General features: G+C 39.3%; 1 protein-coding gene across 1 annotated transcript; it reads right to left on the bottom strand.

The window, feature by feature from the left end:
* Window positions 1-6: 6 nt before the first annotated feature.
* LOC138029408 (protein kinase C-binding protein NELL1-like) lies at window positions 7-12,399 on the bottom strand. The gene is made up of 8 exons (XM_068877157.1): window positions 12,264-12,399; window positions 11,700-11,822; window positions 11,300-11,422; window positions 10,893-11,015; window positions 4,863-5,203; window positions 3,248-3,389; window positions 310-421; window positions 7-16 (listed from the first exon to the last, which is right to left on the bottom strand). The coding sequence occupies exons 1-8, from the start codon at window positions 12,397-12,399 to the stop codon at window positions 7-9; spliced, it is 1,110 nt and encodes a 369-aa protein (XP_068733258.1).
* Between the last annotated feature and the right edge of the window lie 818 nt (window positions 12,400-13,217).

Here is a 13,217-nt window from a genome sequence, read left to right on the forward strand (position 1 = left end):
CTGCATTCATCGACATCTGAATACCAAGAAAGGATACAGGTACTCAATTAACGATTTCTAAAGCCTTTTGATAAAAATCATCCAGCAGTTGATCTTCGTTCACCATCATCACTAAAGAAGCATGACTGTTTGAACAAGGCCTTGACTTACGAATGTGGCCAACCACAAAAAAACTATCATCACATCTTATATGAGAGTTTATGCTTCTGACGAATAGTACGTTAAAAAATTCGCAGCTCAAAATGAACTAGTGATATTTCCTGGCAATACGAATAAAGGTAACACTTAGCTATTGCACCTGAACATGACCGTCCATCTCCAGTAAAGCCTGGCTTGCATGTGCAGTTGAAGTTTGCAGCTGTATTTGTCCAAGTTGCATTTTCATTGCAATCATGGATACCGGTGCTGCATTCATCGACATCTGAATACCAAGAAAGGGATACAGGTACTCAATTAACGATTTTTAAATCCTTTGTATAGGTAATCGCATGGGGCCGAGTAAAATTAAGGATTAATATCACGCGTGTTTTCAGAAGTTGCTGAAATTGCCCGAGTCGCGCAGCGACGAGGGCAATTTCAGCAACTTCTGAAAACACAAGTGATATTAATCCTTAATTTTACGAGGACCCATTGCGATTACTTGTTAATAACATAGAGGGCAAAATTTTCTTAACACTGTTGAGGCACCTCGAAAAACAGGCAGCTAAGCGGAGTTAAAACACTTGCTCGCTCGGAAGCAAAACAACTGACAAGCAAGTCAACTTGTTCTTTGCGTCCAAAACGAGTATAGATGATTGTTATTTACAGCCACTCGAGAGGAAAATACGAGTTTCATTCCTGAACAACAGTAACAACGATTAAACCAAATGTTAAGCTTCAATTTATTTTATTCACCTGTGCTGTAGAGGTTTTTACCACTTGCAAATACGCATCCGTAAACATAGCAAACGGTTTGTCCAAAGAAATCCACCAAATTTGAGTTACTCGTTCCTCCCGTCAATGGCAAATTGTTCTGTGACCTTTTTTGTTGAGCTGCAAGATGTCGTGGTAAACTGAAAGCCCTTGACGAAAGGAATCATTTTGTTTTTCAACCACACAATCCCGCTACGCCGGGCGCCATGTAAGTCGATCCAAGTTTTAAGCTTTTCATGACAAAAATCTTTTGCCCTTCTTCTTGTCACTCGAAAATTCAAATTCCAGATCATCTTTTAAAGCTAGTTCTTAATCTTTATGCCTTTTCGGCGAATGCAGCGCTAATTAAAAGACAAACTTCGATGAAGACGAAGTTGTTTTGCTCAAACAGAAGAAACCAACTGAATGTGGAAGAGCTACGTTCAGCCAATCAGGAGCGAGAATTTTTGGCGCTCGACCAATCGTGATCGAGTAATTTTGCCCTCTTCTCAAGCAAAATTAAGAAAAAATACCCTCTTCATTGACCAATCAGTATCCAGTAATTTTGCCCTCTATGTTATTATGATAAAAATCATCCAGCAGTTGATCTTTGTTCACCATCGTCACTGAACAAGCATGACTGTTTGAACAAGGCCTTGACTTACGAATGTGGCCAACTACAAAAAAATATATTCTCATATTTTATGACGAATAGTATGCTAAAAAATTCGCAGCTCAAAATGAACCAGTGATATTTTCTGGCAATACCCGTTTCGCCTATGTTGGTATTCTTACATAGTGTGCAGGTTAAGAAATAGATGACTTTTGCGGAGATGCATGTAAAGTGGTCAGTGATTTTAACGGATCGATTCGGTCCTGAGATCCTAACCATGTTAGGAATAAAAACTTTCAGTCAAAGGCATCATTTTATCTACAAGCGTACACTACAAACCAACAGATTCCCATAACTACTTGTTGCATTCGTCCTCTCATCCACAACACGTAAAAACGCCATCCCATTCTCTCAATTTCTTAGACTAAGACCCCTCTGTAGTGACGAGTCCAATTTTAACAGCAAGTGCGAGGAAATGTGCCAGTTTGTATTTGGGAAAACATCGTGTCCAAGAAATCGATCGCGAAACCGCACTCCAAACGTCACAGAACGAAGAAACCCAACAGAATTCCATTCATCCTCACGTATCATCCACAAACCTTGCAGTCAAAAATGTCATTCTCAAAAACTTCAAGATTCTCCGCAATGATCCTGAAAGTAAACATATATTTCCTCTACCACCACTTATTTCATTCAAGCGCGACAAAAACATAGGTAACTTTCTAGTTAGGAGCGCAATTAAATCTGACAACCAACCGGGAACTTTCAAATGTACACGCACACGATGCAAAACTTGTCCTTTTATTTCTAACATGGTTAAGATCTCAGGACCGAATCGATCCGTTAAAATCACTGACCACTTTACATGCATCTCCATTCATGTCATCTATTGCATAACGTGCACACTGTGTACGAAGACCTACATAGGCGAAAGAGGGAGAAGATTGGCGGACCGCTTTTGCGAATACCTACGAGATGTGGAAAAAACGACACAGTCCTAATCACTCCCGCCACAACATGACAATTTGCGGCCTATCCTTAGACCACGCGAACAAACAAAGCCGCAAGAATTTGGAACAAAAATTCATCTTTCAACTAGGCACACCCTATCCTCACGGAATCAATGAACGCCTCTCATTCCATTAATTTATTCACAAATTCGTGTTACTATATTTCCACCAATGGCAAAGCTCTTCCACACCCGCATGACCAACAACACCCACAATTCCTCAATTCGCTCTAACGAAGGGGCTAACGTAACGCTCGAAACGTCAGCTTTCCAAATCGTTCACGGTGGTAACAGAGGTTTTGCACGGTAGCCATGTTGCATTGCAGGAACAAAAGATTATTTTTCCTATGGGAAAAAATGTTATTTCTAATGCAAAACATTTTCATTGTTCCTGCCATGCAACATGGCTGCCGTGCAAAACCTCTATTCGACCTTTATCAACACGTTTGATAAAACCAAATTTTCCTGTTTCACTCTCCCACCGACGCAGCACCACGGTTTCTTTAGAAACTAGAAATTTGTGAACTACATTTAGCCTTAATACTTAATATGGCATTTAATCAGCTATGACAAGCCTTGAGATAAAATGACATTATGATCATGTCATTATGTTTGTTTTTATCATTTCTTATCCAGCCCGGCTCCTAGAATAATTGTGAATTATAACGACAGTAATGAACAAGAACAGGGAGGAATCTAAATAACGAGGTGAGAGAAAAGAACAAAATGGCTACCTTTCCGGCATCCATAGAGTTCCACCCTCATTGATATGTAACCATGCCAAGCTGTTGGTTGGAAACGGATGAACTTCATCTCAATTGGCGAGTTGAGAACATTGTCAACGACAGTGTCGCGGTCTGAGTTTCCAGTGAACTCCTGGGTAAAAAACAAAACAAAGCGAGAAACTGTTACACATTTGCACCGTCGTCATCTCGTCAGCTGCTATACTAGCTATGCTGTTATTCAGATATCAATCATGATTCCCTAGCCAGATTTAATAGTCACTGGTTTCGTTTTATCTTATGATGATTCATGGCAAGAATAACGGAATTGAGAACCTGAAAAATACTAATCAAAGAAAAAGCCATGATGATAATGATAATGATAATGATAATAATAATAATAGTAATAATAATAATAATAATAATAATAATAAAGATAAGAATGACAAAATTGATCATGATAATGATCAAGAGTATATAATAACGACAAAAATTATATGATGAGATAAGCGAACAAAGAAACCCTAACCTTAAACTTCATTAAGATACTTTAAAAAATGAATCTCAGTGTGAAGAGCTCCTTCCCTATTAAGACTGCTGGTGGAGGGGTCCAACTGGCTGCACAAGGCTTTAACTATTATAATTTTATTTTTGAAACATTGAAACAAAGTCCCAACGATTCACTGTGACATTTTTTCTCTAACGTAACTTGATGTTTTCATGGCAACTAAATTATTAACACTCTTCGGATGGCTCAGAAACTAAACAAAAAACGTTTTACAACATGGCTATTTGTAATTTTGGGGAAATAAGGGATAGTTTGCCACAACTACACTTGTTAATAGCTAGTCTGAAAAGGGCGTCGTTTTCGTGCCAGTGTTACTATTTATAGACCAATTTCAGTAATTCCCAAATCTGGAGGACAAAACAATGGTTGTTCTGTCCCCTGACAGAAACAATCCTTTCAGATGCAAAAAAATCTTATTGTTTTGTCCTCCAGTCTGGGAATTAACTGAAAGGGGTCGACTATACGCAGGAGCTATTGTTTAAGGCCTTATTTTTTTTCGTTTTTAGCTGGTTTTCTTGTCCCGACCCACATTTCAATTCGTAATCAGTAACTTATTAACCATCGATTAATAAGTTGTGCGAAACTTACATTCAATTACTCGTTCTCATGAACAATAACAATAATGATGTCAATGGATTTAGTACTAAAGCACTAATTGGGGACACTAACGAAATTAACTCAAAACCGGAGTACCTGGAGAAAAATCTCTCGGAGCAGAGTAGAGAACGAACAATCTCAAAGCCACATATGACGCCGAGTTTCTGGAACGAACCGGGGCCACAATGGTCTGAGGCGAGTGCTCTCACCATGATTGCCCCACCACTGCTCCCTTCGTGAGTCTGCGAAGACGAAACTCAATGTACTTTGCTGGGTAACAATTATTGCCTTGTGAAATCAACGGATGTAGACTGACTAGATGTACACGGCTACCTCCTACGAATATGTTTCCTGTTGGGAGACTAGTTCATATCTGCTCAGTCTGCGTTCCTAAAGTCTCATTTTACTTTCCAGGAGTAACTGAATAGTTCAAAGCAACATATATGAAATATTTGTTTTAACCTTCACTACTCCTTGCTCCTTGTAGTATTGGAAAGTCACACCATCGTTACTGTACTGCAGCTTGTACTTTGTCACCCACTGAGTGTTGACTCCATAAGGCCAACTGCGGTTGTAATTTCTTCCTTGCGTTGCGACACGGGTTATTATGGCGTTACCCAGACAAATCTGCAGCCATTGATTGCTATTATTGCAAGCGGCTACCCAAGCTCCTGCCTTGCTTGTGGTTTCTTTATAGTTCAGTCTTCCTTGATTGGGGGCATGGTTGCTATTCCATTGTGAAGAGGCTCTAATTTGCAAGTCTGAGATTAGACCACTTTCCATGCCGAGATTAAAATCACACTCTAGAAAGAAAAACAAACAACATGCATGATTTTAGCTCAGATTTACAGGAAAGCCACGAGATTTTACATGAAAGTCATTAATGTTGATGACCCATAAACCTAGCCTCCCATGCAGTCGTTTTTGGTGGAGTCGCATTTCACCTCCTCCTAAAAACAATGGCTTGGGAAGCCACCATTTAAACTTTATTCTGGAAGCAAACGAATGAACAGACAAAGGACGAAGAATACGAGGAGGGTAGTAATAATGCCCTTGTGGATGTACTGAGAGACGTGTGATCACTCGAGGAATCTATTATGTTAGAATTATTTTTCATTGAACGAAATGATATATATGAAATGGACCATATATTGACCCTGACTCCGGTTATGAAATCAAGTGAAGCTAAAACCTGCGATCATGACCTCCCTTCCTACTTATCATTTTGGGGAAGCAGGGCATGATACATTTCCTGTACGGATCGCATGTGAAAAAGTCGAGAAATTGGCCTTTTTGTCTGGTTGGCCGAGAAACAATAGAGCTCTTGGAGCCTCGCTCCGATTGGTTACAGAAATGCAAATCATACTTAAGGACGTTCGCGCTAATTGTTTGTGCGCAACGTTACTGCGCAGGTAACGCGACTGTAATATGTCACGCATTACTTCGAGCATTAGTGAAGTTGAGGTTTTAAAACCTTTGCAAAAACCGTGGACGATAACTCTTGCACAGCGTTAGTTCAGGGAAGATCGTGATCAGTCAAAATTGATTTAAAATATTTATGAAAGTCAAGTAGACTACTGCACGACTGATATTCGCGAGGTTTTATCAGTCGTGCACTCGTCTACTTGACTTTCACACAGATTTTTCAAGCATCAGTTAAAATAACATGGCGACAAAAACGTCGAGGAAAAAATTCCAGGCCGGCAAAAGAACTGCACAGTTATTTCCGAATCATCATGAAACTTCAAAGAGAAGTGAGCGGGAGTATGGAAAAGCTCTGGAAAAGGTGGCTGATCGAGTAGACTAGTGGCTGAAAGTTTGGAAAACTCGAGGACGAACCGTTGCGTAAATTTAATGGGGCTGTTTCTTTTTAATGTTTTTATTACCCTACGAACTTAAGTTCAAAGTGAATGCATATTTTAAAGTTCTTTTCCTTTACTTTCGTGAAAATTGAGCAGTATTTTCGTCCTCGTCCGCTTGAATATTGCGGACCTGCGTGGAAACAATCAGCGATTGAATTTCACAAAAAAACACACTCCAGAGGATGAGCATGAAGGCAATGGAGAGATATTATACAAAACACCAACCAAATGAAGGTGACCCCTGCTTAAAACTTTGTTGCTATGCTCGAGAAGGGTTTTTTTTTTCGGTAAAAACCTTTCATCTCTTCAACGATCGATCCTCTCTTGGGTTCCAGTCCTAGTTCTAGTCCTTGCCCGACAGGTCACGCAAAAGCGTGACAAACGAACTTTTCCAAGAGCTTTGCAAAATCACATCGATTTTACTCGTTCAGATCATCGGTGACCCCTATTTTTTTAATCATGAATCACTTACTTTACTTGCTATCTACAAAATATGATGAAATAAAAAAATTCTCACCGTAAGAAGTAATCTTTTTTTAACATTTTCCTTCCTCGGGCCATCGAATTCCGGTAATGGTTGCAACGGATAGAGCTTACGAAAACGCTCGTTGAGGATGAACTCTACTGTTTACCACATCCCTAGCGGCATACAATTATCTAAAAATCTCACTCCTAAAAACCTATGCACGGAAACTTTCACTCCAACAGTTTATTTTTATGATTTTCGATGGATGAGCAGATGAGTCTACATCTCGCTATTATGACCGATTTCTCGAAATTAAGGCATTTTTCCACTGCCATTTTCTCCGAAACAAAGTCGGTGACCCCCATTTTTTTTTTCATTTTTGGAGTAAGTACTTTATGACCTAACTCTAGGCGAGAAATGAAGAAAATCTCACCGTAGGAAGATTTTGGCGCGAACGTCCTTAAGTTAAATCAGTTAACATCTGATCATATTATGCTCGTCGAGAAGGATTTGAACAGGAATGATGTTTGGATTTGTTTACAGCTGCTGTTGCCTCGACTTCAGATTTTTTTCAAAAATCTTTAAAGGATGAGCAGGGAGAATGCATCCGAAGCATGGTTTGTCTGAAAGAAGACATTGTAGTTGTATTTCCTACGGGATTTACAGTCCCGAACTTCTAGAAAAAATGCATCGCTCCACTTCCACCGACTCGAAAGTGTTGTAGTGGTGGTAAATCCTTTGGAATGTATTCGGAAGCAACAAGTCGTGAATCCAAAAAGAGCCGAATAGAACTTAATGCTGCCACAATCGAGGAATCAGCTGAGCTTGACAGAGAAATTCGGCATTGTTTACGGAAGCGTTGAACAATGGTTTAGTGACACTTACAAAAAGTAGTAGCCAAAACGCGGGGCCGGGGTCGGGGCCGGGGCTGGGGCCGAGGCCGGGGCCGGGGTCGGGGTGTCATTTTTTTTCAAAATGTTTTCGTTTCAATTTTTGTAGTTATTCTCCCATACTGTTATTTTTTAATGTTCGGCATCTTTCCTTTATCTATGTTGGAAATTAGTCAAAAAAATATAAGTTTGCTTTTCGAAAAGAATTTCCAACTGAAATTTAATACGTTAAAGGGGCTAGGTCACGCTATTTTAGGTAATTTTGTTTAATTTTGTTAATTATGAGCTCTAAACGTCAAATTGGCAGAGCAAGAATCTTTCATTTGCAAAATCACGGCCACATAACAACTGAGAATGCTTTTTCAGCTTTGTAAATGAAATTTTGACATAGACTGATATAAATTTGAAAAAAGGTGGGCCGACGTTTTTCAAATTTACCCAAATTCAATCCATTTCAATCCTCTCCAGGTTTGTCCATCCATGTCCCTTCTTGGCTTCCCTGTGTTTTGTTAGAGTTCCTCTATAGTTTTGAACAGTTATTTTGATATTTTTGTTAATTCTATGACCATTCGATCAGTGCTGAAATTGCCTAAAATTGCGTGACCTAGCCCCTTTAAACTAAGTGATTCGCGCTTCGCGCGTTAAGTTATGTTGCCTAATTGTTTTAATGTATGGAACTATATTTGCAATTTTATTTACCACAGCAAGTTTGCATGAGTTGAAAGGTGACAACTAATTAGAAATTCAGAAATATATAAATCGAAACTGCAATCGCGCAAATTACTTTTTCACTTTCCTCCGATCAAGAACGTTAAAGACAATCAATAGAAGAAATCAAACCATAAGATCGTGTAGATTAGAAGACACAAACTGTAATATATTCAAGAAATCAGTTGCATTCTTCTTTTAGCCTATCGCCGGCATTCCAAAACATTAATCTACTTCTGTAATATTTTCCTTTCAGTCGACTACTTCAACGACATATGGATCGAGCAGCTAGTACGAATAAAAATCTGAAAATCTACAGGATCATTGGCTCGTACGCAGGTGCGAATCACCTAGAAACACTGAAGACTCGCCGAGCTCCACATTTTAAAACCACATTTTAATGTCTACTTCGTAAGAAACTTCTCCGCAATACAAGTAAAACGAAACAGAACATAGCCATAATTCCACTATGGTCGTCACGCAAACGTTCTCAGTTGCTTGTTTTCGCAAAATTGTTCTAAGTGTAGTTGTGCTTTTTCTCGTAAAATTGGATTCGATCCCTTGAAGTCCGAATAGAATTGGCTAGCAAGTTCCTATGCGACTGACTTTAATACAAACCGTTTGTGGTAAATCAGACAACAACATTGACAACAACACGAACAAACAGGCAAAAAGAACGCTGCATGACTGCGTGACGATCATCGTGGAACTGTGATTCTGTTGTTGTTTTTTTTTTCGAAGTGAATATTACGATGGGACTCTGTCTGGCAGTTAGCGTGTATTCCATAATCTCCAATTTTAGCAATTTCGGAAATTCTCTTAATTTCGAACAACAAACTTCGATTTTCGGAAAGACATAAAATGCCCCTTAAGAGCTTTCATAGCTTCCGTAGGTTCCTCAATTTTTTTGACTTATTGCCACCATAAATGACAGTCATTCGAGAATGACGACAAAATGACCCAAATTTTGGAAAAAAAGACACCCCGACCCCGACCCCGGCCCCGCGCTTTGGCTACTACCGTTTAAGAATGCAATGCGTGTGTACGCCGCAAAATTAATATGCAGCACTGGAGTTTTGGGCTTTCAGACTTTTGAACTCGTGTTTTGCATAAACAAGACGCTGCATTTACACGTTAAAATTTTGAGGTTGTGAGTAAATGACGTCACTTTCCCTTAGATCCAACCCTCTGAGGTCCAATCAGTCAGTTTTGAACGTCAGAAAATTCAAAGCTCAAAATTTGGCCAGTCAGGTGTTAAGCAAACACACTTTTAAAATTTGAAAAAAAAGGAAGTAATTTTTTGAACATAAGTAGCACTTTAACTCCTTGTGATTTTGCTCCAAACAGGCGGCACAAGTTGCATTAAATTTCCCGAATTGCCATTTTCCTAATGGTTGATTCCTAGTGATTCCTGAGTAGTTTAAGTCCTTTTACGGTGGGCGCTAACAGCTAGTTTTGCACTTTATATCGAAATTACGATTTTGTCCCTTTGCCCCCACAGAGGACTGCAACTACCAGGGACTCAGTAGGAACTTACCATTAGCAAAATGCGCCGTTGGCAGTTGATTGTCCAGCGGCCGAGCTTATGAGAGGCATGGGTCTATTTAACAAATAGATTCCATGTTGCCGTGCGTCTGTTCAGTAATAGATCGACGTCAAAATGTGGTAAGAACAAAAAAGTGCAGTCGAGTGTGTCACTGATGTTCCTACCACATTTTGACGCCATCTGTGATCAATCACTAAACATATACCCACGGCGAAAAATATGATTTTTACCACAATTGCTTGTAATCTCGCAATCTGATTGGCTAATTGGCCGTTGTCGATAAGAGTCTAGACAACACTGCTCGCGTCAATTTGTCACGCAATGTAATAGCCAATCAGGAACCCTCATTTTGGGAAAAAAACCAATCGTATTGCGAGAAAGTTATAGACAACGCTTGCTCTTTCTTTGTGTCATGAGTTTGGTCTCCCTCTGAAATAAACACTTTCTTTGGCATTGAATATTGTGGTAAAAAACAAATCGAAAGTGGTTCGGCGTTGGCTGCGCCTCGTGAGTCCGAATATCATTGTCGATAAGAGTACAGACAACGCTGAACCACTTTCCATTTGTTAAATACTTGTTTTATAAAATAATGACGTCTGCTTTGCGTTTGTCCTCTAATAGATCATAAGGTGAGAAACCAATGCGTGCATTATTGAGCTTATTATATAAACCTTGATTGACCTAGGAAACTGGTTTGCATTCCTTTTTTGAAGAACATTTGTTCTTGCATTAAGAAGCAGGCTGTGACCTCATCTCATGGAAACACCCATACCTCACACTAGCTTGTGGAAGGGGTTAACAAAGCTTAAATCAGACGCGGCGACAAGAGTGGTCTACGACAAGCCCGCGTTGTATCGGTCTCTGGAAAACTTGTCACAGTACACGATGCTTTAATTTGAATGCTTTGAATTGTCCTAGTACAGTCCACCCCTTTTGTTTCTGACAAAAAATAATGGCTCAGCTCTAAACGAACTAGTGATATTTCCAATACGAATAAAAGGAACACTACTGCTATTGTACCTGAACATGAAAGTCCATCACCAGTAAAGCCTGTCTTGCATGTGCAGTTGAAGGTTCCAGCCGTATTTGCACAAGTTGCATTTTCATTGCAATCATGGATACCGGTGCTGCATTCATCGACATCTGAATACCAAGAAAGGATACAGGTACTCAATTAACGATTTTTAAAGCCTTTTGATAAAAATCATCCAGCAGTTGATCTTCGTTCACCATCATCACTAAACAAGCATGACTGTTTGAACAAAGCCTTGACTTACGAATGTGGCCAACCACAAAAAAAAACTATCATCACATCTTATATGAGAGTTTATGCTTCTGACGAATAGTACGTTAAAAAATTCGCAGCTCAAAATGAACTAGTGATATTTCCTGGCATTACGAATAAAGGTAATACTTAGCTATTGCACCTGAACATGACCGTCCATCTCCAGTAAAGCCTGGCTTGCATGTGCAGTTGAAGTTTCCAGCTGTATTTGTACAAGTTGCATTTTCATTGCAATCATGGATACCGGTGCTGCATTCATCGACATCTGAATACCAAGAAAGGGATACAGGTACTCAATTAACGATTTTTAAATCCTTTTGATAAAAATCATCCAGCAGTTGATCTTTGTTCACCATCATCACTGAACAACCATGACTGTTTGAACAAGGCCTTGACTTACGAATGTGGCGAACTACAAAAAAAAGTTTTCTCATATTTTATATGAGAGTTTACGCTTCTGACAAATAGTATGCTAAAAAATTCACAGCTCAAAATGAACCAGTGATATTTTCTTTTATAAAAGTAACACTTAGCTATTGTACCTGTACATGACCGTCCGTCTCCGGTAAAGCCTAGCTTGCATGTGCAGTTGAAGTTTCCAGCCGTATTTGTACAAGTTGCATTTTCATTACAATCATGGCTCCCGGTGTTGCATTCATCGATATCTAAATGAGAAAAGGATACAGGTACTCAAAGTTTCAAAGTTTGATAAAAATCATCGAGCAATTCACTTTGATCTTTGTTCACCATCATCAACTATGATGACTGTTTGAAAGGCGCCTCAATGACTTTGAATTTGAATGTGGCTATAACAGCGAGAGAAATACCATCCTATTTTTTATCGGACTGATACTTCTGACCAACCTTTGGCCAAAAAAGCGAGGGTCGAAATGAACTCAGGCTATTGAATTTCCAATACGGCTAAAAGCGAGGAACACAACTGCTTTTGCACTTGAACATGAAAGTCCATTTTTAAAATCACTTCTGCTTTCGCAGAACCTTCTCTTTCCTTCTTCAACTTTAATTTTTTAATAGCTGCCACACTTAAACGTTGTACGTTCCTAGGAAAGCAGCAAAAAAAGGTGATGACATTAGCCTGTCCTTACCGTTTTCGCACTTTTCTCCTGTAAATCCCGGTGGACACTCACAGGCATAGTTCTTCTCAGTGTATCCCAAAAGACACTTTCCATTCTTGGGGCATGGATTGTAACAGCAAGGATTCTGATGAGGTAAGATAATCATAATGTATCGAATTCAGTTCAGAGCACGAAGTTCCTTGGCTCAAATGTATGATTCGCGAGATATTTGTCTTACTTTTTGGTTTGCCTTGCCTGTTAACATATACTCAATCGTTTCCCAACACTGTAGTAGATTAAGATATCGAAAAATCGTTTTATAGGACTAGCCATGTCATTTCCACGTTTTGCTACACTATTGGTGAGTGTAATTAGTTTCACATCCTATAAACGAATCACTTTTAATGCGGGAAGTAAAAGCTGAGATAAAACTGAGATTTAGCCTGACAACAAAAGCAAAGCAATACCCACACCACTTCAGTTATACTGAGAAGGGGTGAAATCTGGCCGAATCGTTTCAATTTAACATGAGATACCTTTGCGCCTCTGTATGTCCAACCTTGACTTGGCTTGAGATCTTTCGGGTGCTGGCAGTGGTCCGAATCACTCAGTTCACAGATGACGCTGCTTGGAGATTTTCCGCTACCAATGTTGACAGACACACACTTGTTTTCCAAGAGACACCAATGTTCACATCCGTATTTTCCCACAGTGAAATTCATAAACACGTGTCCTTGAAAGTATTGGCCCGTTTGTAGAGGAAGAAGGTGGATGGTTCGAGGGGAACAATCTATGCAGAATGACACATGTCACTGATGCTTATCTAGTGCAAATGTTGCAATTTTACACAAACAAATTAGGAAATTTGAAGACATCACTAACAGCCAAAGGTCACAAAATATTGGCGGGAAATAAGTAAAGTAAAGTAAAGTAAGTAAAGTAAGTAAGTAAACCTTTATTTATACACGCTTGCCCCGTCAACTT

This window comes from Montipora capricornis, chromosome 13 (assembly GCF_036669925.1).
Source record: "Montipora capricornis isolate CH-2021 chromosome 13, ASM3666992v2, whole genome shotgun sequence".
NCBI lineage: Eukaryota > Metazoa > Cnidaria > Anthozoa > Scleractinia > Acroporidae > Montipora > Montipora capricornis.